The following is a 27,938-nucleotide window of genomic DNA, read 5'->3' as shown; positions in this document are numbered from 1 at the left end:
ATTCCATATATATGTGTTAGCATACGGTATTTGTCTTTCTCCTTCTGACTTACTTCACTCTGTATGACAGACTCTAGGTCCATCCACCTCAGTACAAATAACTCAATTTCATTTCTTTTTATGGCTGAGTAATATCCCATTGGATATATGTGCCACATCTTCTTTATCCATTCACCTTTCAGTGGACACTTAGGTTGCTTCCGTGTCCTGGCTATTGTAAACAGAGCTGCAGTGAACATTGTGGTACATGACTCTTTTTGAATTATGGTTTTCTCAGGGTATATGCCCAGTAGTGGGATTGCTGGGTCATATGGTAGTTCTATTTGTAGTTTTTTAAGGAACCTCCATACTGTTTCTCCATAGTGGCTGTACAATCTCCAAGCTTTTGACGTGAAGACAGCACAGTTTTCGTCAAGTAGGGAATGGGAAAGAGTAGAAACGTTTACTTGTCCATCATTTTAGATCCTATAAGGGCTGGAAGAAACGCATGGTAACTCCTGTTGGGGGTGGGTGTTCAGTGAATAATAAATACACTGTTGATGGAGACGATGGTGACAAGCAGTATTTGCTGAACTCCGTGACTTTCATGATGAGGCGCACCCAGCCTCTTGAGGCTCCCCTGGGACCGTAACCAGCCTCAGTCCCAGTTACCTGACTGGTGTTGTGAGCCAGGAGCATGACCATGTCTATACAAATTCAAAGTGCCCGAAGTCTGAAGCGGTAGAGACACTTCCCAAGGCAAGAACCCGGCCCATCCCCGAAGATGAACGCTCCTTTGAGTCCTAGACACTGCGGTTCTGTTCTGGGCCCAGAGAATTGTTTAATTTTAAATGACCATGAAATGGTCACAGAAACTCACCGTATATTCAGCCCCCAAAGAAAACCAACAGGACGCACAGCTGTGCATTCCCACAGCAGATTCTAGACTGGGAATATGGTCTGCACTTTAAGCGCCCTCTCTCGTAATCGGCTGCAAGTTGTTTACTTTTGAAAGAAAAAATGACTTCACTCTTTTTGTGAAAACGAGGCATGCTCATTGTAAGAAATGTAAACCACACTGAAAAAGCACAAATGGGAGGATAAATGGAAAAAGGTCTTGAAAATCCCACAACCTAGAAAGAGCCATCATTAACCTTTGGTGAACACTGTTCCAGCTGGCCCTCGGTTAAACTTCGCCCGTGGGGGTGGCGGCCGCGAGTTCGGCCCCTAAGTCCTCAGGGACCCACCACTCGATGTCGCCGAGACAGTGAGGCCCAGGTGAGAGGGCCCGTCGGGCGCCGCCTGCCCCAGCGAGCCCCTTCACGGGCGCGCCAGCCTCGGGCTCACAGACAACAGCCCCCCTGACAGGCCCGCGGACGTCAACAGCTTTCCCACGAGCCCCTGCTTAAGGAGCGTCCCAATGAGAGTGGTCACAGAGGCTGCACTCAAGACCTAAGAAGTTCCCAGGGGCTTGACAAGGGCTAACGTTTAAACGACCCGCAAGGCACTGTGCAGAGCACTTCGGGGCATCATCTCACTCCACCCTCACAGTAACCCCAGGAGCTGGGGACCTGCCATAGGCCCTGGGAGCAGAACCGCAGATGAGGACCCGAGCGCAGATGGTTTATTTACTGGGGAGGTGATGGAGGACACATCAGTGCAGGGGTGAGAGTGAGACTGGGAGAAGAAGGCCGTCAGTCACCGCCAGAGCATCATCAAGTGTTAGGACTGGGCAACAGGCAACGCCACCACTGTGGGGACGAGGCTGAGTCCTGAGGGGGCCTCTGGGAGACAGTGTGGATCACGCCCTAGAGTTGACCCACCCAAGGAGCAAGGAAGCGGCCCTGTTTACCCACCAACTTCCTGGACTTCTGGCTGCCCTGTGCCCAGGCCAAAATGCTCCCACAACCAGGAAAAGACGTGCCTCCAGGGCAGAGTCACCGTGTTTACAGTCTTCATGCCAAGAGGTAGGGCGTCTGCAGCTTCTGCCCCAGGCTCTAGTTTCCTGTTTACACACAAGACTACCAGGGCCGGGAGGTGACATGACTTGCCCAAGGTCACACAGCTAGAAAGGGGCAATTCACAAGTACACACCGGCTCTGGTGGACCCCAGAGGTCTCCCTCTTTCCATTACATGGGTCAGGGCCAGTGCAGATGATGGAGAGGAGGCGCAGATTCACCAAGAGACACCGAGAGGAAGGCTGCAAGAACGCTTGATGGTCTGGGATGAGGGCTAGAACACGTCTCCAAGGCTCTGAGAGCTGGTGGGAGCAGCAGGGGGGCAGTGCAGCTGTGACACCGTGGTCATGGGGTGTGGGCAGGTGGCTGGCGCCCGGAAGAGGCTCTGAGCCCTGGCACAGGGCAGCCACAGGACAGAGGGAGGCCTGCCCAGGACCGTGGGGGCCTAGTCACTCTGCCTTGGGTGACAGATCAGCACATTTCATCCCAGGAGCTCTGCTGAGCTCATCTCGTGATGAATCACGGTGGGACTGGGCTGGGGATGCCTCTGGAACCCTGACACCCAGAAGCCCGGCCCTCAGCTTTGCCCTATGGTCCCTCCACTAAGCCCATGTCACCAGAAGGGGCGGGTGACCGCTTGCCGTGTCTGGAGCGGATGGGCTGCTGGATTCCTTTGACAGGAACCTCGGAACTGTCTCCCTGCTTGTTTTTGTGTAAGAAAGCCAAGAATAGTCTCACATTTTTTTTTTTTAAGGGTTGTTAAGGGGAAAAAACCAACAACAAAAAAGAATACACAACAGAATCAAATGTAGCCCACAAAGCCCCAAACATTTGCTGTCTGGACCTTTAAAGAAAAAGTGTGCTAACCCATGGCTGGAAAGGTCAAACCACACCCAGCCAAGGAGTAACAGCACAACGCAGCTCAAGATCAGGGGCCATCAGGGGAGCACAGGTTCAAACCATAACGAGATACTGCTCCACACCCACTAGGCTGGCTGGAACCAAAAGACAGGTATCTCCAAGTGTTGACAAGGATGAGGAGAAAATGGGATCCTTGTGCATTGCTGCTGGGAATGTAAATCAGTACAGCACCACTGGAAAACAGGTTGACAGTTTCTTAAATCATTAAACGTAAATTTATCACATGACCCAGGAACTCTGTTCCTAGAAATCTACTCAAGAGAAAAAGAGACTCTACATAAAGACATGCACGTGAATGTCCATAGCAGCACTATTCATAACAGCTCCAAAGTGGAAACAACCCACATGTCCATTAGCTGATGAATGGATAAGCAAGACATGGTATATCCAGACAATGGAATAGTACTTGGCAGTAAAAAGGATGGAAACACTCATATGTGCTGCAAATATGGATGAATCTCACAAATACGCTACGTGAAAGAAGCCAGATGCAACAGACTTACTGGAGGATTCCTTTTATAGGAAACGTCTAGAAAAGGCAAATTTAGAGAGACAGAAAGTGGAACGGTTATTGCCTGGGGTTGGGAGGTGGCAACAGGGATTATTAGGCTGCAAACAGATATGAGGGCATTTTTAGATGATGGAAATACTCTAAAACTGCATTGTGATGGTCGCATAACCGTATAAATCTACTAAAATCATTGAATCATTCACTTACAATACGTGAATTTTATGCCATGTAAATTACACCTTCATTAAGGTGTTAAAGAAAAAAATCCCAACCCAGGTAGGTGGAGGACATCAAAAAAAAAAAAGTCAGAGGCAGTATGGCTTCGTGGTTAAGAGTGCAGGTTTTGCAATCAGCAGAATTCAGTTCAAAGCTAAGCTCTACTTCATCTACCCATCCACCTATTCACTTATCCATCCATCCATCCACTCATCCATCCATCCATTTATCTAATCATCCAATAACAGTTACTGGGAACCGTCTAGTATGGTGTGGCAAGTACTGAGTTAAGTCCTAAGGATACCAGTGGTGAGCAAAGCAGACAGATCCCAGTGCTCGTGGAACTTACAGCGTATTACTGACACCCTACTTTCCTCGTCTGCAACGTGGGATGAGAACAACCACTATCAAAGGCTTGCCATGCCCATTCCATGAGATGATATGTATAAACACTTAGCCCTGTTCCTCGCAAAACAGCAGCGCTCATTCTTATCACCCACCAAGTCCTGTGGGTGAGTGATCCAGAGCAGGCAGGACTCAGGAGGGCTCCCGGCATCTGTGACTAAGCCCCACCCGCTCCCGAAACAACAGAGCCAGCAGGAAGAGCCAGCGGCTCCTCCACTGCAGTCTTCGCCCTCTGCTTATCAGGAAGGGGGCGTTACCTGGGCAACATCCGCCATCTCTCCAGCAAATGCTGCTACACCGCAGAGTCAACCACAGACGCCCGGGTTCTCCGGCCTGGGAAAGTGGAGCCCGTCGGCTCCTCCACGGGAGACAAGCCGGCCCCGGGCAGGCGCCCCTCTCCAGGAGAGGTGTGACTCAGAATGTGCGGGCACCACGCCTCCCGCTGACGGGGCGGTTGCTCTGCCGCTAGCTGCAGCCTCCGAAGCTCGGGCTCACGCAAGCACGCATGCTCCCCCCACCCGTCGTTAAAGGAGAGGGCGCTCCTGGAGCCAATGAGAGAAAGGAGCCCGGCGGGAGCTGGGCTGGCTGTGACAACTTCTTTCCAGGGGGTGTCCCAAAGCTGTGCTGCCCGGCACGACAGCCAGCAGTCCCGTGTGGCTACTTACACTGAACCTAATTAAAATGAAATACAACTGAAAATTCAGCGCCTCAGTCCCACTAGCCGCATTCCAGCGGCTGGACGGCCACACGTGGCTAGAGGCTGCCACACTGGACAGTGCAAATAGAGAACATTTTCATCACTGCAGAAAGTTCTATTGGGCAGGCTGTCCTAAAGTCTTAGCATGCCCCAGAGGACCAGTGACGTGCTCGTTGCCTCTCCCGTCACTCTGGCAACGCCTATTTGCTGGGGCCAGTATGTGAGCGGCACGCTGCCCATCTCCTCCAACTTTCCCTCCAAGGCCTGCAGGGGCTGTCCCCAGATGTCCTTTGCACACCCAGGGAGAATGACCAAGTGGTTGACTTCTTTGGCTTCCCTGATTCCTAGACAGGGGGGCCTGTGACCTCCTCATTCCTTCAAGACTCACCTGGGGCTATGGATGTGTGTGCCAGGTAACTCACCACCTCTGCCAACCCAGTGCGCTTCTGGGGGCACACTTATAAAAATTCTCACGACGACCCGACAGTGGGAGCAGTATAATTAGCTTCATTTTACAGATAAGAAGTCTGAGGCTGAGAGAGGTTAAGTCAAGGAGCTAGTAAGAGCCAGAGCTGGAGCTGGGACCCAGGTCGAGCCCGATCCTGAGTCCCCGACCACCGTGCCACTCTGAGAGGCACACCTGAGTGCTTTCTCTGCCTTGATGGATGCTGCTGCCTCCTGCTGAAATGAACAAGAAGCCCTTTAAATTGGAAGGCTGAGCCCAGGGGCAGTTCCAGACTGGCTGCAGCTGGGCGTCTGGATGACCTCTGCCTGGAAAGCCGGGTCCTGGGGAGATGGGCAATTTGTTTGAAAAAAGGGGAAGAGCATGGCACTCTGCCCCCTAAGTGCCCACTGGAGACGGTCTTCCTGCAGTCATTACTGCTTCCAAGGAAACAGCAGAACCTCGGGCACAGTGTCCCGCTCATCGTCTCTGGAGCATCGCCTGGTTGCCTGGGCAACCATGCATCTGGCTGGTGAGGAGATGTACTGGTCTTGGTGCCAGGCTTGCAGCTGGGTACCACATCCTACCTGGCTCTTGGGGCCTGCTGCAACCTTGGCAAAATCCAATCATCCCACGGATCTGACTGACTGCACTGAGAAAATTCTAGGTGGTGGTTTTCCTCACTGAGCTCTGGCTCCTTGGGGACAGGGATAATGCCTTGTCTGTTTCTTTACTGTTCTGTGTGGTGGCTGGAATGGCTGAGGGCACATGGAAGGTGCTCTCAGTATTTGTCAAAGGGAGGAGAATAAGAATCAGAAATAATGGTTGGGCTTCCCTGGTGGCACAGTGGTTAAGAATCCGCCTGCCAATGCAGGTGACACAGGTTCGAGCCCTGGTCTGGGAAGATCCCACATGCTGCGGAGCAACTAAGCCCATGCTCCACAAGAGAAGCCACCGCAGTGAGAAGCCCGCGCACCAAAGAGAAGCCCTGCAACAAAGAGCAGTCCCCGCTCGCCACAACTAGAGAAAGACTGCGTGCAGCAACAAAGACCCAACACAGCCAAAAATAAATAAAATTTAAAAAATGACACCTGTTCTTTAAAAGAAAGAAAGAAATAACGGCCAACATGTAGGAAGGGCTTCCACTGTCGTCAGCTACTACACCGAATCCTTTAACCCTCCCAGCCCACAGCAAACACATGAACTACCTGCAGGGGGAGCTTGTTAAAAGGCAGATTCTAACTCGGTAGAGCTGGATGGGGCCTGGGAGTCTGCACTTTCCAGTAGTTTCCAGATAAGAGAGATGCTCTTGAACCCAACCCCAGGTGCCTCGTCTGTTCCTCCCTAGGAGGCATGCTTGCTCTGTCCCCATGATACAGAGAAGGGGGCAGTGAGGGAGTGATACCTTGCCTGCGGTCACACAGCTGGTGTTGCGAGCTATGTTCCCCAAAATGGTATGTCCAAGTCCTATAACCGCTGGTATCTGTGGATGTGACCTTATTTGGAAATAGGTCTTTACAGATGCCATCAAGTGAAGGTGAGGTCATGCTGGATTAGGGTGGGTCCTTATAAAAAGGCCAGGGGAAGACACACACATACACAGGGAGAGAAGTTAGGTGAAGGTGGAGGCAGAGACTGAAGCAACGCCTCTACCAGCCAAGGAACGCCAAGGAGTGTAGCAACCACCAGAAGCTGCAAGAGGCCGGGAGGGAACCTCCCTTAGAGTCTCTGGAGGGAGCATGGCCCTGCCAACACCTTGATTTTGGACCTCTGGCCCCAGAACTGTGAGCGGTTACATTTCTGTTGTTTTCAGCCACCCAGTTTGTGGTACTTTGTTATGGGAAACCCACACAGCTGGTGAGCAGCAAAGCAAGGCAGACCCCAGGGAGCCTGGCTCCCGGTCACCCTGCTGGTCCGCTTCAGCCCTTCGAGCTGACCCTTCCCATCCTTTTATTTTATGGAGGTGGCAGCCGGGGCCCCTGCTCTCAGCGGCTTCTCCCAGCTTACCCTCGGCTTGGGATCGGTTAGGTTTTCTCTTGCTGGGGAAGACCTGACCTCCTGTCTCCTCTTGTTCCCTCGGGGTTGGAAAAGCTGGCGTCCACGCTTGACGTCTCCTCCAGCCCATCACCGGAGCGCAGAAGCCCCTGGTCCCGTGCTGCCTGCACACCTGGGCGCCTCCACCGTCACTAATGCCATGAGGAGCCGCCTGGACACCCAGAGAAGCTGCAGAGGGAATTCCAAGGAGGATTCGGGAGGACGTCAGCACAGGGCTGGCTTAGCGTCCTCTGCAAAGAGTCATGAGGTGGGCTCTGGCTCAGAGCAAACACAGCCCGCTTTCCTTTTATTTTTTTTTTTTAAATTGAAGTATAGTTGATTTAGAATGTTTCAGGTGTATAGCAAAGTGATTCAGTTATATATATATATAATATATATATATATTTCCAGATTCTTTTCCATTATAGGTTATTACGAGATATTGAATATAGTTCCCTGTGCTATACAGTAGGTCCTTGTTTATTTATTTTTTATATAGTAATGTGTATATGTTAATCCCAAATTCCCAATTTATCCTCCCCACCCCTTTCCCTGTGGTAACCATGTCTGTGAGTCTGTTTCTGTTTTGTAAATAAGTTTATTTGTATCTTTTTTTTTTTAAGATTCCAGATATAAGTAATATCGTATGCTATCTGTCTTTCCCTGTCTGACTTACTTCACTTACTATGATGATCTCTAGGTCCATCTATGTTGCTGCAAGTGACATTATTTCATTTGTTTTTATGGCTGAGGGATATTCCATTGTATATATGTATCACATCTTCTTTATCCATTCCTCTGTCAATGGACGTTGAGGTTGCTTCCTTGTCTCGGCTATTGTAAACAGTGCTGCCATGAACATTGGGGTGCATGTATTTTTTCTAATTAGAGTTTTCGTCTTTTCCGGATATATGCCCTGGAGTGGGATCGCTGGATCATTGGTGGTTCTATTTTTAGTTTTTTGAGGAACCCTCATACTGTTCTCCATACTGGCTGTACCAATTTACGTTTCCACCAAGAGTGTAGGAAGCTTCCCTTTTCTCCACACCCTCTCCAGCATTTCTCTTTCTTTTTTTTTTTTTTTTTTTTTTTTTTTTTGCGGTACGCGGGCCTCTCACTGCTGTGGCCTCTCCCGTTGCGGAGCGCAGGCTCAGCGGCCATGGCTCACGGGCCGAGCCGCTCTGCAGCATGTGGGATCTTCCCGGACCGGGGCACGAACCCGCGTCCCCTGCATCGGCAGGCGGACTCTCAACCACTGCGCCACCAGGGAAGCCCTCTCTTTCCTTTTATGAGGGTTACACATCTGCCCATGGTTGGCAACCCCCATTACGCCAGCTGACAGCCCAGGGTTTCCTACAGCCGGGCACTGCGCTAAACTCATCCCAGAACGAGTGTCTCAGGGTTCTCAATCCTGGCTACGCATAAGAACCATTTGGGAGGCTTAACAACATTCCAATAACCGAGTCCAACCCAAGGCCAATCTCACCCGGCGGCTGCTGTGGGCAGGGCGGAGCCGAGGCAGCTGGTTCTTTGGTCACTGGTATATTTTAAAGTACATCTGAACACCAATGGGCGCAACAACATTATTCACAATTGCCAAAAGGGGGAGGCAACTCAAGTGCCCATCGACAGATGAATGGATAAACAAGTGTTGGCTATGGATACAATGGATTATTCAGCCATGAAAAGGAAGGGGATTCTGACACCTGCCACAACATGGGTGAACCTTGAGCACATCACGCAAGTGAAATAAAAGCCAGTCACAAAAAGACAGACACTGTAGGTTCCGTTCACAGGAGGCAATACCTAGAGTCGTCCGATTCATAGCGACAGAAAGTAGACAGAACGTAGAACGCGGGTTGCCAGGAGCTGGGGGAGGGGGGAGGGGGAGTCCGTGTTCAACAGGGACGGAGTTTCAGTTGTGCAAGATGGAAATGTTCCAGAGAAGGCTGGTGGAGGTGGCTGTACGGTGTGAGCGCACTGAGCGCCGCAGAACTGAACGCTTAAATCTCCAGGTGACTTGAGCCTGCAGCTAGAGGTCAGCCCCGGGGGTCCAGTCCACGGTGGCAGATGTGACCCCTGCACGCCGTACAGACGCGAGACCCCAACAGTAGCCTGCTCCGGGTCAAAGCGGCTGTCTGAACCAGGACCCCCCCTCAGGGTCACCTCATTGTCCCGAGTCATGGTCAATGAAGAGACCGTGAGCTGCATACATAGGTACAGCCCTGGACCTGCTCTCAGCTTCTGGAAATGCTCTCCTGTCTCCACATGGCCTAACCCCAGGGGCTGGGGAATGGGCAGTGCCCAGGGCGGGGCTGCACGCACCTTCCGGCCTGGTCGCAGCCCTCTAGGGAGGCTGGGGGCTCCCCAGTCGTGCTCAGCACACCTGGCGCTACACCCTCACTGCCTTTGCTCACACGCCTCCACCTCCGTCAACTCCTGGGGTGCTCAGAGGCTCAGTCACGACCCTGCTGTGGCCCTCAGGTGTGTGCAGAGTGGCGCACCTCTGCATTCGGACTTCTGCTGCTAATAAGCTGTGCAGCCTCAGGCAACTCATATCACCTGTCTGAACCTTAGTTTCCTCATCTGTAAAATGGGGATAATAGTCGCGCCTGCCTCTTGCGGCTGTTGACAAGATGAAATGTGATATTTCATGCTGAATCTTATAGATGCTCAATAACTGGTAGCTACTCAGTCAGTAGGACATCGATGAAAGACAGTTAACTGCTGAGAAAAAATAAAGGTGACTAGAAACCCCTAAATGCCCATCGATAGGGAAATGCCTCAACAAACTACAGCCACATGCAGTATCACACCAGACAGCCGTTAAAAGGAACAAAGGCAAGCCAACAGACCTGCCACGGATTCCACCCCCACGAACCGTGTTAAGTGCAGAAGCAAACACACACGTGTATGTATATATTTACATGCCTACGCGGCACATATATGGGTGGGGAGGGGAGGACCAAAGAGGGGGCTGAGGAAGAGCTTCAGCTTTACCTGAAATGTTTCAAACTGTGGCAGGAAGCCACAGCCGTGTATTATACGTTTAATTTAAAAGAAAGAAAATTCCCAGGATTACTTCATTTTTGAAATGATACGTGTTCACTGGAAAACCAGAATAGTACAGAACGGTGTCCAGGAAGGGAGTAATAAAGTGCACAACAGCTCGAGGTGTGGGCTCACCGCCTGCACATCTGTATGCGGGTGACCATCGCTCCACAGATTCTCTTTCTGTGCACATGCATACCCCTGCCATAAAAGTGTACATAAATTTAGCCCATATCGCACGTGTTGGCTTTTTTGTTTTTAATTTATTTTTGGCTGCGTTGGGTCTTTGTTGCTGCGTGCGGGCTTTCTCTAGTTGCGGCGAGCGGGGGCTACTGTTCGTTGCGGTGCGCGGGCTTCTCATTGCAGTGGCTTCTCCTGTTGCAGAGCACAGGCTCTGGGCGCGTGGGCTCCCGTAGTTGTGGCACGTGGGCTCAGTAGTTGTGGCTTGCGGAATCTAGAGCGTAGGCTCAGTAGCTGTGGTGCGCGGGCTTAGTTGCTCCGCGGCATGTGGGATCTTCCCGGACCAGGGCTCGAACCCGTGTCCCCTGCATTGGCAGGTGGATTCTTAACCACTGCGCCACCAGGGCAGTCCCTGTTGGCTTGTTTTTTAACCTCACCTCTGCCTCCCCGGCATCTCCCCCACCCCAGAAACCATGCTAAAAACAAACCATATGGTTGGCAAACATTTTCTGTAAAAGGGTCAGGTAATAAATATTACAGGCTTTTCTGGCCACACTCTGCTGTTGTAGCACAAATGGGTGGGGCTGGGTCCCCCCAAACCTCTTATTTACAAAACCAGGCAGTGAGCCCGATAGTCTGTCCACCCCCCCCCCCCACCCCGTACATATCAATTCAGATATTCCTCCACGGCCATACGTTAATCAAATGCAAATACAGAGAGAGATTTTCTTTGGTCCTCAGCTTTTGTTGTTTTGTTTTACAAAAAGGGCATCACATTATACGTGGATCTCTGCATCTTGCTTTTTCTCTCTTAACACCTGGAAGTGGCCCCATGTCAATCAGTGTAGATGTTCCCATGCTGTGTGTTTTTATAAGCCACCTGAAATATCACCGGGCAAAGGGAGCATATACGTTTAGAAAATGAAAAATCAAGCCAACAGGAGTCCTCTCGCCTGACCTCAGCCTTCTGTGCAGATCCTCTGGGAGGTCTTTCTGGCAGCAGCCATCGGGCGCCGTGACCACCATACATCAGTGACCGGGAGCATCCCTGACCAGACAGCCGGGTCCCTGACCAGACACTCTGCGTCAAAGAGCTCTTCTCCAGGGGCCACTGCCTGCCCTGAGGCGGCCCCCTTGGTCCAACACGTACTTCCATGGTTCCCGAGATCAAAGCCACCCCGCCCCCAGGCTCTCACATACCCCGAGACGTGTCCTGATTCTCCTTAATTGTAAACTCGACCCAAGGTGTGGGTGAGACCCCCACCTTTAACAGAATGTTTAAGGAGAGCCTATTATTTTCCTGTAATGATTTTGCCAATGACGTGAGTGGTGCTGGGAACCCCGGGCAGAGCTGAACCACATCCTGAAGGGCACAGTGGGGCCCGCTTGTTAACCAATAGCAGGAAAGGCTGTTTTCTGAGGAAACACCCCCGATGGCTAGCAACTCACCAAATAAATTAAAAAAATGCAAATAAGGTACCAGAGGCTGCTTTTCCTCTGCCGTGTGGGAGAGGCCGGCCCGAGCGGGTTTGGCTGCGCTTAAGGGCAGAGGACAGCACAGGGCTGTCGCCCTTGGGTCGGATAAAGGGAAACCTCTACCCCAAATAAGGAGTTCTCCGGCTTGGCTTCAGACGGTAGTATCTCAACAGGGGCCTCCGCTGTTTATTTGACTAACAACTTTTTCTACTGCTCGCAGCACTTCAAAGGCATCCGATCCGTTCACCCCTTTGTGTGGGAAGCCTCTAGTCCTTGTCGGGCTGCCGCCTCTGGGCTGGAGCCATGGCTCCTGCCACAAGCCGCCTTAATTTATGAGCACCCTGGAAAAGGGTCCAGTTCCCTAATTAATTCATCCGCAGCGGAATGTAAAGGGGCGTGCCCAGGCAGGCAATGAGGGTGTGCTTGAATCAGCGTGGGGCGTACTCCTGCCTTCCCAAGCGGGGGTCTTGTGAGGAGGCAGGATGCACCAGGGGCTGTTCCTTCCTTGCCGAGGAAGGCCCCTCAGACAGGCCCAGGGCATGGTCAAGACAGAGTCCAGGGGTGGGACCTGGGAGGCATTCACGGCGGTCAAGTCCGAGTTGCCCGCACAAGTGGAGGAGAGGCTGGCAGAGCAATCCAAGAGCCCTTCCTGCTTGATCGCAAGCCGAGAGGGACCCAGCAACGGGGCCTAAGGGACACAGAGGAGGCTCAGGCCCGGGTCTGAATTCTGGCTCAGACACAGGGGAAAGTTATTTACTCTGAGAGTCAGTTTTCGGGTCTGCAAAATGGGGACGCAATCCTATCTCCCAGGGACTCTGTATAGACTAAAATAGGGCAGCAGATGAAGTGGCTGGAAAACAGTCGGCACTCAATAAACGTCTGCTGCTCTTTCCCCCTTCTTCTTTATTAAAAATTTTATTTATTTGTTTGTTTATTTCTTTTTTGGCCACGCTGGGCCTTAGTTGCGGCACGCGGGGTCTTTCGCTGCGGTGCGCGGGCTCTCATTGTGGCGCACGAGCTTCTCCCTAGTTGTGCCGTGCGGGTTTTCTCTCTCTAGTTGTGGCGCACGGGCTCCAGGGCACGTGGGCTCTGTAGTTCGTGGCACGCGGGCTCTCTAGTTGAGGCGTGCGGGCTTAGTTGCCCCGTGGCATGTGGGATCTTAGTTTCCCGACCAGGGATCAAACCCACGTCCCCCCTCATTGGAAGGCGGATTCTCTACCACTGGACCACCAGGGAAGTCCCATCTTTCCCCTTTCTTTAAGCTACTGCAGTGGCTCTCTGACTGTACTGTGTATCAGAATCACGTGGACGGCATGGAAAACACACCTTGCTACCCTCTCCTCCCCCACTTTCCAGTTTATAAGACAGAAGATCTGCATTCCTAGTAAGTTTCCAGGCTACGTTGAGGCTGCTGGTCTGGGAACCCCACTTTGAGAACCACTGAGCTACAGTTCAGAACCCCCGGGGTCCATCGTGACAGAGAGGCCTCTGAGGAAATAAAGACCATCCCTGATGGAAAGTTCAACGCAGGTGCTGACAAAGCCTTTGAGAGTCAACAGATGCCAATGGTCTGCTCCAGTCTGCCACCTTCGGCCATGGCTGAGCTGGCCCTTGATCTCCTGGGGGTGCTTTTCAGGGTCCACGCACTCTCGGACGTCTGTTCCCGCCCAGAGGGCAGATTCGGCCCACTCTGCCAAAGGGTCTTATCCACGCATCTGCTTGGTCCCCACTGTTTCTCCAGCTCCCACCCGGACACAAACCACCGGGGCCTCCTGCCGCCAAGGTCAGCAGGCTCCATCCGGGTGGCTTTAGCACCCTGGACAGGGGCGGGCTCTCTGTCCATTTCAGAGCCTTCTGCAAAACCGTCCTTGGGGTCTCAGAGGGACAAGGGCCATGGGACTTCCACCCTTGTCTCCCGATCAATTAGCCTCTCTCCCAAACCCCTTTCCATCCAGAGAGTTGGCTGCCCGCTGGGTATTTTCTGATTGCCGGGAGAGGTGAGGACCTAATCCTTCTGTGGGGACAGGCACTGCTCTTTTCGGAGGCTCTGTTTGGCCTTGTCTCTGAGCCAACAGGCGGGCAGGAGCCTTGGAGGCAAACCCAGAACGGCAGGCCACCCTCCCCTCCGAGGCCGGCCTCGCCCCCCACATGGCCCCCCGAGAGCTGCCCAGCATCCCCGGCTCGGGGGGCTTGCTGCCCACCACCCAGCTGCGGAAGGGACCTGCAGACTCCTGTAGAACAGAAGGTCTTCCTGGTCAACAGACTGCCTCCCATTTATGTTTTTTGTTTGTTTGTTTGTTTTGTGGTACGCGGGCCTCTCACTGCTGTGGCCTCTCCCGTTGCAGAGCACAGGCTCCGGACGCGCAGGCTCAGCGGCCATGGCTCAGGGGCCCAGCCACTCCACGGCACGTGGGATCTTCCTGGACCGGGGCACGAACCCATGTCCCCTGCATCAGCAGGCGGACTCTCAACCACTGCGCCACCAGGGAAGCCCCCATTTATGTTTTAAAGACTTATTTGAAGAAAGAGAAAGGAAGAAAAAACTTTTTGCCTTAAAGGGCTGAAAACAAGTTCACCCGCAAAACGTTTACGTGGAAAACTTCCTTGTGTGGTGCGGGGACTCATGAGCCCCGTCGAAGGGCGCGTGGGACGACACGCTGAAGCCCCGGTCCCCCTCCTCGCCTGGGAAAGAAAAACAACCCACAAATGCCCTTCTTTCCTGTTTGGAGAGTCGGCTGCCACCCGTCCCTCCTGAGGCCCAGGGAAGGCCGTCATGCAGGGGGCACTGGGGTGTCTGATGTCTCCAAGCCCGGTGCTGGGGCAGCAGGGGGCAGGGAAAGGCCTGGGGTCCCAGGGACGTGGTGCAAACCCAGCTCCCCTGCTTCCTGCCCTGCGGCCCGGACAGGTCATTCCACCTGGGGCCCCTGGGCTCCATGTTCTTGACCTTTTGAGTGGGATGGTTAGAGGGATCCAAAGAGGTGAGGATTAGGTACAAGGTGCCTCTCACTGCCTCTGGCCGGTGGACGGCGGGCACTCAGCAATGCCTGTCCTTTCCCGCAGAAACTCAGCTTCTCAACAGTAAAAACCGAAAGATCTAAAGGCCCACCTGGCTTGACGCTTGTCTGAATGAAATACTACAAAACCGTAAAAAGAAACGACGTAGATCTGAATGTGCTGTGTGAGCTCGTGTATGAGCTCGTGTATGAGCTCAAGCACGATACGTAATTAAAGGGTAAAGGACCAAGGAACACCCAGTGTGGATAATAAAACCTGTGTGGTGTTTTAAAAGGAATTTTCATAAAACCTTCTGAAGGGCCCCCTGAGACTAACAGGACTGCCTTTGGGAAAGTGGAGTTGAGGGAGGAGAGACTATGCATTTTACACCCTTCTATAGTTTTTAGAATTTTAGTTTATAGAATTACCGAGTACATGCATAGCTCATTGGTCTTAGATGCTGACAGCGGATATCTGGGGAGTGAGGGATTGGCTGGAAAAGGGGGCAGGAGGCAATTGTCCTGGGTGACAGGAACCTGGATGGTGGTGATTCAGGTGACTACAACAGTCAAAACTCACCAGACCCAACAGATAAATGTGTGCATTTTGTTATGTCTCAATTATAGCTCCATTTTTTTTTTTAACTTAAAAAGTGTTAACAAAGGTTTATGGACAGTGGGAAATTTTTTTAGTTTTCTTTGTCCTTTTCACTATTAAAAGAAAATCCTAATAAATGCAATTTTAAATGTCTCACCTTAGTACTCTTGTATACCACTGGTAGGTGTATAAATCGGTTTGGACCACTTTGGAAAACTGTTGGGCAGCATCCACCAAAGGGGACCCTCTGCTTGCCCTTACGGCCCGTGCTCAAAAGGCTGTAAACATACGTTCACCAAGAGACATGTTTATAATGGTTCTCTTCATAACAGCCCCAACCTGGAAGTCTCTGTCCATTAACAGAATGGACAAATTAATAGTCTATATTCATTTAGTAGAACGCTATGGAGCAAAGCAAATGAATAAATTACCGCTACACAGGATATTATATATTGCATAGATAAATCTTATAAACAGAATTTTGAGCCGAAGGAGCCAGGCACAGAAGAGTTCAGCCTGTATGATTCCATTTACATGAAGTTCAGGTTCCTGCGAGACTAATCCATGCTGCTGGAAGGCAGGAGAGTGGTTTCCTGTGCTGGGGGCGGTGCGGGGGGGGGGGGGGGGGGGGTTGGCAGGGACTGGAGGGCCTGGGGCGGGGGCGGGGGGCGCCAGGGAGGTGGTCATGCTCTGTGTCTTGATCTGCGTGGTTACACAGGTTGATTCTGTGAGAATTTGTGAGAATTCATCCAGCAGCACTCTTTTGATCTATGCACTTTTCTACATGTATGTTATCCCTTGAAAAGTTTATTTAAAAACCAGACCAGGGCTTCCCTGGTGGCGCAGTGGTTGAGAGTCCGCCTGCCGATGCAGGGGACACGGGTTCGTGCCCCGGTGTGGGAGGATCCCACATGCCGCGGAGCGGCTGGGCCCGTGAGCCATGGCCACTGAGCCTGCGCGTCCGGAGCCTGTTGCTCCGCAACGGGAGAGGCCACAACAGTGAGAGGCCCGCGTACCGCAAAAAAAAAAAAAAAAAAAAAAAACCAGACCAAAGGACTTCCCTGGTGGCGCAGTGGTTAAGAATCCACCTGCCAGTGCAGGGGACGCGGGTTCGAGCCCTAGTCCGGGAAGATCCCACATGCCGCGGAGCAGCTAAGCCCATGCGCCACAACTACTGAGCCTCTGCTCCAGAGCCCGTGAGCCACAACTACTGAGCCCACGTGCCACAACTACCAAAGCCCGCGCACCCAGAGCCTGCGTACCGCAACAAAGAGAAGCCCCTGCTCGCTGCAACTAGAGAAAGCCCGCGCGCAGCAACGAAGACCCAACGCAGCCAAAAATAAATAAATAAATATATCAAAACAACAACAACGAAACAGACCAAAGCGCCCCATGTCTATTCCAAAGAGAGAGAGCTCTGGTTGGGGAAAGTGGAGGCTCCTGCAAGGGCTTATCGCCCATCTGGGGCTTCCTGGCCTCTGTGGGCTCAGACACAGGGCTATGCTGCCCACACCCGCAACCTCTCCAGGCCTGAGATGGTGCCTCCTCCCACCAGAATAAGGGGGTTGGGCTCGGAGACCCACCACCCCGGGTTCAAGTCCCAGCTCTGCCTGGTTCTAGCTATGGACAAGTCCCTTTGCCCTCTCAGCTCCTCCTTCAAGATGGGCCTGACTTTGAGAAGACTGCAAGAGAGCACACATCAGAGCCCCCAGCACAGCTCCTGAAGCTAGTAGGTACCTAGTAAGTGTTCTCTCCGTTTACTGTAAAGAAAACCCAGGAGAGCGTGAGCTCTCCTCCCCAGGCCGTCCTGCCCTCTGCCACTTGTTAGTTTCAATCCCTGAAGCTCCCCTTGTTATTAGTTACAAGGTCCCCGATGACCCACCGAGGGCCGTGAGCTGTGGCTGGGAGTCGCTGGAGGCTGGACTGTGGCCCTTCCTGGGGGACTGGCAGCCTGGGCCCCATGGCCTCCCTCGAGTTCCGTTGACCACAGGTGCAGAAGTGGCCTGGCTGGACTCACCTCTGTGAGGGCCTCTGCTCTCGGGGGCCTGGCTCTGCCACCAGCTGCACCTCCCGCTGAGGGCCCCCCCAGAAGTCCTGGGCTGTGATGGGCCCCCTGCATCGTGGGGAGAGCCCCTCCTTTCGCAGTTCTCTGTGGAATCCCTCTGATCCCTCATAGGAAGTCACAAAGCCCTCTTTGACCAAGTGCCAGAAATTAATCTGGATGGAATTCCTGCCTTTTCGACCTGGAGGAAGCAGACCTGTGGCCGGGCCTGTAAAAGGACCGAGGGCAACTCCTGCCCTCCTTGCCCTGCTTCCCTGATTTACCTTCCTGCTCAGAGGCAGGACGGCTGACACTCATGACCTTCCCAGGCAGCGGACAATAGGAAGCTCAGCAAAGGCTCCCGTGAAAAAGCCCCAAGGAGACACAGGCCAGAGCTGACAGGACTGGGCGTGGATTCCCAGTAATACTCAAATTCCACAGGTCCAGGAGGTCACTAAAGCGGGTGTGGTGGGTGTTCGCTCCCTCTGTCAACTCAGGTTGACCAGCAGGTACTATGTGGAGAAGAGTTCTGCCTCAGGGGGAGAAGAGTTCAGTGATTGATTAGTGATGCCTGTCATGGGGCTCACTGGAGGTTGGTGGCACGCGTGCTATATATGTGCCCCCTTCCTTCTAGAGCCCTGCCCTTTGGAAACTTTCTACACAAAGGGAAAGAGGCCTTGATCGCTAAAGAAGAATCATTAACATTGATCCAATACTTATTCACATGGCAGGTGCCGTTCTAAGTTCTTTACTGCTACTAATCCATTTAACTCTCACAGGAACTGAATAAGCTTGGTCCTATCATGACCCCCACTTTATTCAGGAGGAAAAAGAGGCCCACAGAGGAAAGCAGCTAGTCCAGGGTCACAGAGCCCGTGGGCGGTAGAGCCACGATTTGAACCCAGGCAGTGTGGCCCAGAGCTCTCCCCTTAGGCATTACAGAAATTTTTCTTTGGGGAGCGAATTGGCAGTATGCGGAAAGAGTCACACACACAAAAATACCCCTACTCTCTGCCTGGTAACCACTGTTGTGGAAACCTGCCCTAAAAAGTAGTTCAAAAGAAGCAAAAGCTTGGCTATAGGTGACAGTCATGACTGCATTATCTATAACTGAGAAAAACGGAAACAGTGCAAATGCCCAAAAGCAGGTCCTTCGGTCAATTTTTTTTAATTAATATTATTTTGATTTATTTTGCAGAAGACATAATCCATCTGTATGTATATACATATATATGCATATATATGTATATATATTTTTCTTTTTTTTTAATTTACCTTTGGTCAATTATGTCACGACCTCTCTACAGACGTGATGGACATATGCTGAAACCTTTAAGCTGCAGCATTAATGCTGGCAGGACTGTCTGCACACCTGACCACAGCTGCCAAAAGGTCCATGCAAAGGTGGACGAAAGCTGGAAGGGCACTTGCAGGAGTAAAATCCACCCTCAGGTGGGGACTGGCCAGAGCAGAGCGGTCTCTGCCCTCGAATGTGGTTGTAAAGGCGTTTTCATGATCGTGGTGAAAGGGCAGAGAAAGAGGGGAGCGGGGCAGGAGGGATGGGCTGTGTGGAAATGGCAGGAGGTGAAACAGGGGTCACTACCTTCCCTCTAGACACTGTGAGTCCAGCAGAAGCCACATGGGAGCGTGTGGCCCAGAGCCAAGCGGGGCCAGGGGCAAGGCTAGGTCAGGTAACACAGCCTCGATGCTCGAATCTGGGGACACGGGGGACACGGCGTGTTCGGGCAGATGTGTAAGTGGCTGGTCTTGACCTTGACCTTCCAGGGCCCAGGCCCAGGTGGTCTGCCGTGTGCCGTGCGCCACGCAGGGCGGGCGGGGCACTTGGCCCTTCCCACAAGAAGCAGGGGATGGCCAAGTCAGAGGTTAATTCACATAATCCTCACGGGGACGTCTGTGAGACTCAGAAAAAAATGTAAAGCTCTCATGAAATGCTTCACAAGACAAAAATACCACAGCCCCCGACACGCAAGGCACGAGGACAGACAGGCGATGGGGATGGTCAGGAGCGCAAGCCCGCAGGTGTGAAGGAGGAACTGTCTGGTGCGTATGCGTGTCTGCGTATGTGTGCGCACACACACGTGTGCAGTGGAATCCACGTTCCCAGTGGTTACGATCCCAGGTTCTGGAATCAAACTTGTGTTCAGACCCCAGCTCTGTCACTTAATAGGTGCGGGCCCTTGAGCAAGCACTTCACCTCTCGGCCTCTGTCTCCACATCTGTGAAATGGGGAAGCAGGAGGACGTGTCCCCTCCTCAGGGTTGCGGGGTTCAGCGGGGTGGTGAGCGAGGTGCTGGCATCTGCTCAGCACACACCGGCCGCCGTGTGCTGAGGCAGGGCTGGATTTAGGCTCTGGCACGTGTTTTAGGGGATGCGTGCTCAGGGGGATCTGCAGTGGGCAGAGTGGGGTAGTCTAGGGGCCGTGGCTGTGGGACTAGAAGTGGCTCTTCCCCCGGGAGTAAAGGTCTCGGACTCCTGTGCCCAAGAGGGAGAGGGAGGAGGGTCCAGGAGGAAGGTCAGAGTGGAGGGTGACAGCACCCACTGGAGGGTCCCACCCTTCCCCTGCGCAGCTTTCCCCTCAGGGGAGGGGCATCAGCTCAGAGGGGACCTTCTGTCCCCTCTGACCCAGCTTCCCCCAGGAATCTCAGCACCAGCGGGGCCTCTCTCCCTGCATGGGACTGGGGGTGATGGTCCAGCCTTCCCAAAAGGGTGACCCGATGGGAGAGAGAAGCCAGGCTCCCAGGCACGCCCTGCACCCCCAGTTCCTCACCTATGAACCGGGGACCCTGGTTGGGGCTCAGCCCAGGGCCTGATGTGGAAGCTAGACTGTGACACCATTGGGAGCGGCCGCCCTTGGCAATGGCCGTCCCCTCATCCATGAGACGGGGTAGCAAAGACCTTGCGGAACCGCTACTGCAGACCTGGTGATAGGAGTGCCCCACAGCCTGCGCCAGGCAGGGCCCTCAGAGGACAGACTGCCCACCCCCTCGGATCTTACAGACATGCCACGGGGGCACTGCAGGGGCTGGGTGCCCACTGCCACCCGCTGGCTGCTCTGATAAGGGCGCAGGGGATGATGCTCCCACGGCCCTGGGAGGGCAGCCCTTCTTCACACTGACCCAGTGGGCGAGGTGCTGGTTAGCAATTTCCGCATTTCACAGAGGAGAAAACTGAGGCCCAAAAAAAACACACCCCACACCCAATGCACCCATAACACAGTCACCCCCTCGCACTCACACACACACACACACACACACACATACACACAGACCCCACGTTCTTCTCCACCCTCCTACTCTCTACAGAGGATGGGGTGACCACGTCGCTGTGGCTGCCCCAGGGGCTTGGGAAACCCTGCCTGGGGACTCGGGGAGAGGGCGGCAGCGTGGCCAGGGCAGCAGGCCAGAGAGGATGCGAACCTGGGCTGGGATTTTCCCAGAGCCAAGTGCGTTCCTCTGCCTGGAGGCCTTGCGGCAGGAAAACAGGCGGCTTCTGGTCTCACACAGTCTGCTCTCTGCCACGGCCCTCGGTCGGCCCCTGGGGCTGTCGTTGGTGACCCAGCTTCCCCCAGGGAGAAAATCATCTTGGTTTTCAAGACTTCTGTGCAAGGGCCGAGGAACCCCTCTCAGGGAGGGAGAAGGCGTTTTTCAGAGCTGGAGGCACCAGAAGCGCCGGCTACACAAAGCGGGCGCTTTTTGGTACCTGGCTTTTTCGGGGGTACCTTATGCACGTGTCTCTTCCCAGCCAGGTACTCGGGGCCTGTGGTCCAGGCCCTTGTGCGCCCAGACGGGCCTGTCCTCACAGCTGTGAGCACCTGGGCCTCTCGGCTTGAACCTAGAAACAGGCCAGCTTCCTGACAGCGTTATAAACACACACTGGACCCTCACAGCCTGCAGCACACTCTGGCTCTGTCACACAAACCAGGCCTGTCCCCTCCTGGCCTCCTACACCCACACAGGCCTGTCCCCTCACAGCCTGACACACACGGGCAGGCCTGTCTCCACAGGACGTGGCTTCCAAGGTGCATCTGAGTCAGAAATGAGGCCTCATTAACTCAGTACAACTGTTTATGCCTCCATCCCCCCAGGAACTGGCCTCAGGGGCCAAGCCACCCAAACCAAACAGGCCTGGCCTCCCCAGAGAGCCCTGAGGACAGCGTGCTCTGCTGCGGTCCCACCTCCTTCCTGTCGGGAATCCGGGAGGAAGGGCAGAGATGCCCGGAGAGAGGGAGAGGTAGGGAAGGAGGTCCGGGGGGCCAGGATGTTGTGGGTCAAACCCCTGTCCCCCCTCTGGGGGCCCTGGCACCTTGGACAAGTGACTCCGATTCCCTCACATGCAAACGTCAACAACAGACCATTCAGTGAGCTGAGATGACGCTTAAAATACAGAGTCCAGCGTGGAGGGGACGTTCCCGACGTGCTGTGACGGCCTGTGGACGCACAGAGATGAGCTGAGGCCACGAGAGCAACGGGACCCCCAGGATGGAGACAGGCATCAAGAGCATCACACAGGTGTGTTACTCAGACTCTACCTTGTTCACATCACAACCTGAGGTAGATTCTAGAGCGGTGCTTCTCAAGTTTCTTTTCCATTATCATTCCCCGAAGGAGGCTTTTAAGATATCCGCCCCCGGCACCCCCCCACACACCTTGCCCTGATCCCTTTGAAACTAAATTCTAGACAGTAAGATTCTGTTGAGTAGGTTGAACTAGGAAGGCCACACACCACTGGAATAACTTAAGGTTTTTTAAGCCCCAAAATACCAATTTTGACCCCCTTGGAGGCAATATCACACCTGTGGAGAATGCCCTGGAGGTGTCAGCATGACTGGATAAAAACTCGATAAAGCAACAGGAACACAGCATTTAAGAGCTAACATTCTTTAAAAATAGAAAAAGTATTCTCTACCTGCACTGCAGCTACAACAGGGACGTATACGTTGGTATAGGAGAAAAAGTGATAAACACAACATTTAGAAATTTTAAAAACTCAAGCTGAGGTTGTGGGGTTTCTAAAGTCCTTAATTTTGGATGTTCTATTGATTCCGCCCGCCCTTTTAGTTAAAGATAGAGAAATGAAAAGGAAAGAAAAAGAAAAACCTCAAATGGTTGGTGGTAAATACAGAGGAGAGAGTGGCTGTATCATGTAGGAGAAGCAGGACACATCATCCCGAGTGGGCTGAAAAGGCCAAAGCTCAGGATCACGCACAGCTGGATCAAGGAGGAAAAAGGGCAGCTCCACGAAGCTGTACTGAAATCTACTGTGTGCCTATGGGCAAGTAACTAGACCTCTCTGAGCCTTGTCACTTGCTGAATGACAATGAACAGGAAAGCCCCTGGCCGTGCCTTGTATATTGTAGGTACTCAGTAACCACATATGGATCGATGAACACTTGCTAGAATCTATGCGGACCACAAGATGAGTCACCTATAGAACCAGGATTCGAATCTGGGTCTCAACTCATTTCACCAGCAGGCAGTACCTCAAAAACACCTTATGTTTCTTTGCCATTTTACAAGGAAGGAGAGCACGCCTCCCTCCAATCTCATCAAAACCGAGTGGCAAAGAGCCACAGAAATGAAATCAGGTCGCTGATACTGAAATATCACTGCCACCTGGTGGCAGCATACCTAAATTATGGGGCGGGGGGGGGTGTCCAAAGGGAAAACCTGCCAGCATCTTACACATGCCTAAGACACAAGCAGATATCGAAACAGTGAGAACAGAGGTCACCATCCTTCACCTGGCAAAAGGGCCACTCACTGCTGAGCATCTGCTGATTCCTTGATATCCTGATCTGAGTTTCCAGGATGCTTGCTTTCTTTTCTTTTTTTTTTTTTTTGCGGTACGCAGGCCTCTCCCGTTACGGAGCACAGGCTGTGGACGTGCAGGCTCAGCGGCCATGGCTCACGGGCCCAGCCGCTCCGCGGCATGTGGGATCTTCCCGGACCGGGGCACGAACCCGCGTCCCCTGCATCGGCAGGCGGACTCTCAACCACTGCGCCACCAGGGAAGCCCTCTTTTCTTTTTAAAAATTCAACTGATTAGATTTAACAACCATACACAAACCAAACACCGCCAAAATTGAGTGCAGATATCCAGGTCTTTATGAGAACTGCTAGAAGCCCAGGGATCCCCCGTTCTGTACTTGCTCAATCAACTGTCTGAACCCCACATGCAATCCTTGACGTCTGAATGTGTGCATTTCAAGCTTGTCACTCTTAAATCATCCTTCTGGCTGTCACTGGTCTCCCGAAATCTGGCTTTCTATGCCCACCACTTAGTCGTCCCTTGGAGCTGCCTCATATTCACACATTTCACAAGCACTGCCTTTTAGGTGTTCCCGGAGATTCCCGAAAGTGGTTGAAGAAAATGTGGACCAGGGCAAGGAGGAAAGCAGAGCTCTGTGGAATCCACTAAAGACCACCTCTTCCTTGACACTGATCTCGGCCACCTTTTCAAAGCGGCGTTTCCCCAAACTGTCACGTCGGCGGTATGTCTCCAAGTACTTCCTGCCCCACCCTGATCTAAGAAAAAGCAAAGCAATCACTTACTGAGGACTCACAAGGAAAACACGCGTGAACAACAGAAGAGGGAAGCCTCTAAGTAACCACTGTCCGTGGCAGTGAAGTGGCCTCTTCCTGCAGGGCCACCACTGCCCCATGCCTCTATTCCTCCCTCCCTCTAGACTGCTCCGGCATTTACCTCCCCGGTGGCCCCTGGCAGGTCCTGACGTATGTCCTGCCTGTCCCGGGACACACCTGGCGGCAGAGATCCAGGCCTTAGGGACGATGTCCCTGCAGAAATCAAGCTCTCAGCAGCACCTGCAGACTCCAAGCAGGCACGTGCCACTTGTCTGCTTAGCTGTCACCCGGGGCCTTCTGCCTGCGTCCAGAAATCCCCAGGAACGGCGAAAACCTGGGCCTGAACACTGCCCCAGGCCCTTACCAGCTATGGGAGTTGGGCTCCGGTCTGGCCTCGCCTTCCCTGTATAAAAAATGGGAGCAATGATAACAAGCCGCCTACGAGGCTGCCGCAAGGGTGGAATAGGCGTGATGGGCCAGCCTCATGTTCCAGGCACACAGTAGGTGCTCAGTAAATGCTAGTCCTTTCCCTCTGAGGCCCCAACTTGGAGACTCGCGTTCAGCCTCTGAGATGGCCACGCTGGGACAAAGGAGAGGACCTGCAGCTGTCGGGGAAAGGAGGGGAGTGGCCCTCTTTGGGACCAGGAATGTAATTTTCCGGGGTTGTATTTCTGTCCTCCGCCCAGCTGTGACGAGAGCCCCTCCAGAGGCACGAGAAGAATTCTAAGTGTCCCTTTGGTCATCCCAACACGGCACATGGTCTCAAACCCTGTCCAGGGCCAGCTGCTCGTCCCCCACCGCGCTCCAGATGACAGTAAAGATGACAGCTCAGGACAGGCACCGGTCATCCTAGCCATACCCTGCTGGCTCTGCGAGCCCGTGGGCCTGTCACGCCTTGTTCTAAACTAAAAGGTCAGAAGGCAGGAGAGACAGGGGGGCAGGGTGCGAAGGTCCTGAGCCACGGAGCAGAACGCGGACTCCTCAGGGGGCTGGGAGGACCCTTCTCATAAATCTGGCCCCTGGGTCTTGAAGGTGGCCGGTCGGGAGCTAATTCACCGTGTGTATTAGAAGGCCGGGGACCGTGCTATGCAGAGCTAGAACTGGGAAATTAGGGCCAAAGGAAGTGAAGCCTCTGGAAATACGGTTGGGCTTCTACACCTCTGATAAATTTACCTCTGCTGGCGCCTTCGGAAGTTACTTTCAACCCATCACCTCGAGCCCCTCAGATGAGCCCCTGTTCTCAGATCAAGCAGTTCTTTGATCCTTTCGGAAGCAGGCACCACACGATAAGGCTCCTGGGCAAAGTCAAGGGCCAGCCGGGCAGGAGCACAGTTTCACCATCGCAAGGGGGAAAGGTATCAACCATCCAAGAGGGAGGTGGGGGGCTTCCACACAGTGGAGCAAAGCTCCTGGGCTGAGCCTCCTAGAAGGCAGGAGACCTCTGCCCTCACGTCTCTGGGTGGCAGACCAGCTCCTCCAACGAGCAAGCGAGTCAGGACTTACCTTCCACTGCAGAGAATGGAACCACTGGTCTCGCAGGTAGCTGTTGGCAGCCTGCAACGAGAAGAACAGGACAGCAAGGTCAAGTCGCTGGCTCGCAGCATTTCAGAGCATTTTACAGGCCAGCAGGAGAGCCCCAGCCGGCTCTGTCCTGCAGGCCCTGCCCCGTGGCCCTGCAGAGCCTTCCGAGGCATGCACCAAGCTGAACCCCTTGTGTGTAAAACCAGACCGGAAGTGGTCACCTGGAGGACTTGTCTGAAATAGACATTGCTGCCACCGGGCGCTTATTCTGCTGGGTAGACACTGGTGCCTGGAAGAGCTTAAACTGTACACATATCTCAACTCATCCGGGATCAGAGAAGGGGCCAGGATGCGTGGGGAAGAGGCGTGTAGGGTGACGATGTTGATAATGTAGCTGCCTGGGTGCTCCCCAAGCCCTGCTCCAGGCACCGGGCCTTTGTTGTCCACGTAATCTGTCATCAGCCCTCACGACAGCCCTACGAGGTGGGCAACACTGCGTCTGTTTCACAAAGGGAAAAACTGAGAGCCCGAGCTCTCACGTCAACTGACCGCACTTAAACCCAGAGCACGGCTTCCAAGCCTGCGGGTTTAACCACTTCCCCTCCTGCCAAATGCAGAAAGCCGTGGTAGAGAGCACCCAGCCTTGACCTCGGGCAGAACTACATTTCAAAGCACCACGCAGGGAGCCAGGCCTTCCCTGATCCACTCCACACCAGTTCAGAGACTTCGGGCCGCTCAGCCTCACGCCGCTCTCACCCCCGGTTCTAGCAGATTTGCTGATGGCAAAAGCAGAATTTACGGCACGTCTGACAGGCCCCAGGCGGAGCACTAAGCCCCACGCGTGGACTGGCTCATCCAGTCCTCGTCAGTCAGTGCTGGGAAGCTGGCACTGTCAGTACCATTATCCCTATGGTACAGATGAGGAAACTGAGGCTCGGGAGGTTAAACTCTCCCACGGGCTCACAGGCAGTAGGTGTGGGGCAGGGCCTGAACCGGCGGTCTGACCCATGCTGAAACCACAGTGTGACGTCATTTCAAGTTTGCTGCTGGCCACCCCCAAGGCAGAAATGCAGCTCTGTTCCCTGCCTGACCCCGCAACTCCCTGTTTCAAGTCGCCGTGACCCTGATGGGCAAGGGGCTCTGACAGGGCCGGAGCCTCGCCCCAAAGCAGGAATGCCCATCTTCTTTTTCCTGAGCCACACAGGTGTACACGTGCACGCACGCACAGCGTGTGCAACTTGGGGTCACCCTCATTTCAAGGAGATCCAGGTCTTGCAGATTACCTCTCCCCCACTCCTGCCAAATCATCGACGAAATGTCAGCAGCTCGCCCAGGGCAGAGTTTGGGCAAATCTCGGGCCAGAACGAATGAACCAGTTCAGTGGCCTGTGCAGCCGGGAATCAGGCTCCCGTGAGCACAGCTCGGAGACTCATTCCAAACCCTGAACAGATCCACTCCAGCCCCTGGAGGCAAGGTGAGTTTGTCTTTCTGCCCCGCGTGGGGAGCCGGCTGGGGGACAACCCTCCGTGTGGACACAGGAACATCTGCAGCAGCTGAGTCTCCAGCAGACCCGGGTTCAAGCCCCCGTTCTGCCCTGGTGTGACCTGGAGCAAGTTCCCTGATGGTGCAGAGCCCGTGACACCTGACAGGAGCAGCAGAGGCTGAAGGGGAGTCCCCACTGGGACCAGAACCCCCCTCTGGAGGGTCCGTGCCTGGGTCACCTCCTGTCAGTGCTGACCTAGCTGTGCTCTCAGGACAATTCTTGTTCATTAGGGTGACAAAATACATCCCACACTCAGGAGTAGCGGTGCAGATACCAAATGATGAGATAATCCATGTAAAATGCTTACTAAGTGCGGCGCCAGGCATGTGCAAACACTACCAACAGCAGGGATCCGGCAGCAGCACGGCCAGCGCTGTGCTGAGAAATGCGTCACAACAGGCTCTCCTGGATAAAAAGCCCCAGTCACAGCGTGCGTGTGGGACTTCCGTGAATGATGGCACTTGGCCGGTTCCACGCTACCAGGGGCCGTCCCTGGACCAGAGCTGAGAAGAGCTGACCCCGATCGACTCCTGGGTGCTGGTACAAGCCGGTATGAGCTGGCTGCAGCATGCTTCTGGTCCGCAACCATCTGTCTGCTTTTTAACACGCCGACGTAGCCAGAGAGAGGGGAGGTGTGGTAGGTTGAATGAGGGACCTCCAAAGACTGTCCATGCCCTAATACCCTGGGAATGCGTTACTTTAGGTGCAAAGGGACTTTGCACATGTCATTAAGTGAAGAACCCCGAGACGGGGAGATGATTCTGGAATC

At 53.5% G+C, this 27,938-nt stretch overlaps 1 protein-coding gene across 1 annotated transcript in view; it reads right to left on the bottom strand.

Annotated features, from left to right (window-relative positions):
• The window catches only part of CMIP (c-Maf inducing protein), a 235,138-nt gene that overhangs the window by 51,925 nt on the left and 155,275 nt on the right, over positions 1-27,938 (bottom strand). The window contains exon 3 of the mRNA XM_032613238.1: positions 25,609-25,659. Within this exon, the coding sequence (XP_032469129.1) occupies positions 25,609-25,659 (51 nt within the window). The remainder of the gene's footprint in view (positions 1-25,608; positions 25,660-27,938) is intronic.

The sequence above is a fragment of the Phocoena sinus genome, chromosome 19 (genome assembly GCF_008692025.1).
Source record: "Phocoena sinus isolate mPhoSin1 chromosome 19, mPhoSin1.pri, whole genome shotgun sequence".
In the NCBI taxonomy this organism is placed as follows: Eukaryota; Metazoa; Chordata; class Mammalia; order Artiodactyla; family Phocoenidae; genus Phocoena; species Phocoena sinus.
Note: the sequence above shows the minus strand (reverse complement) of the source record. Positions and strands in the feature narration are given on the sequence as shown.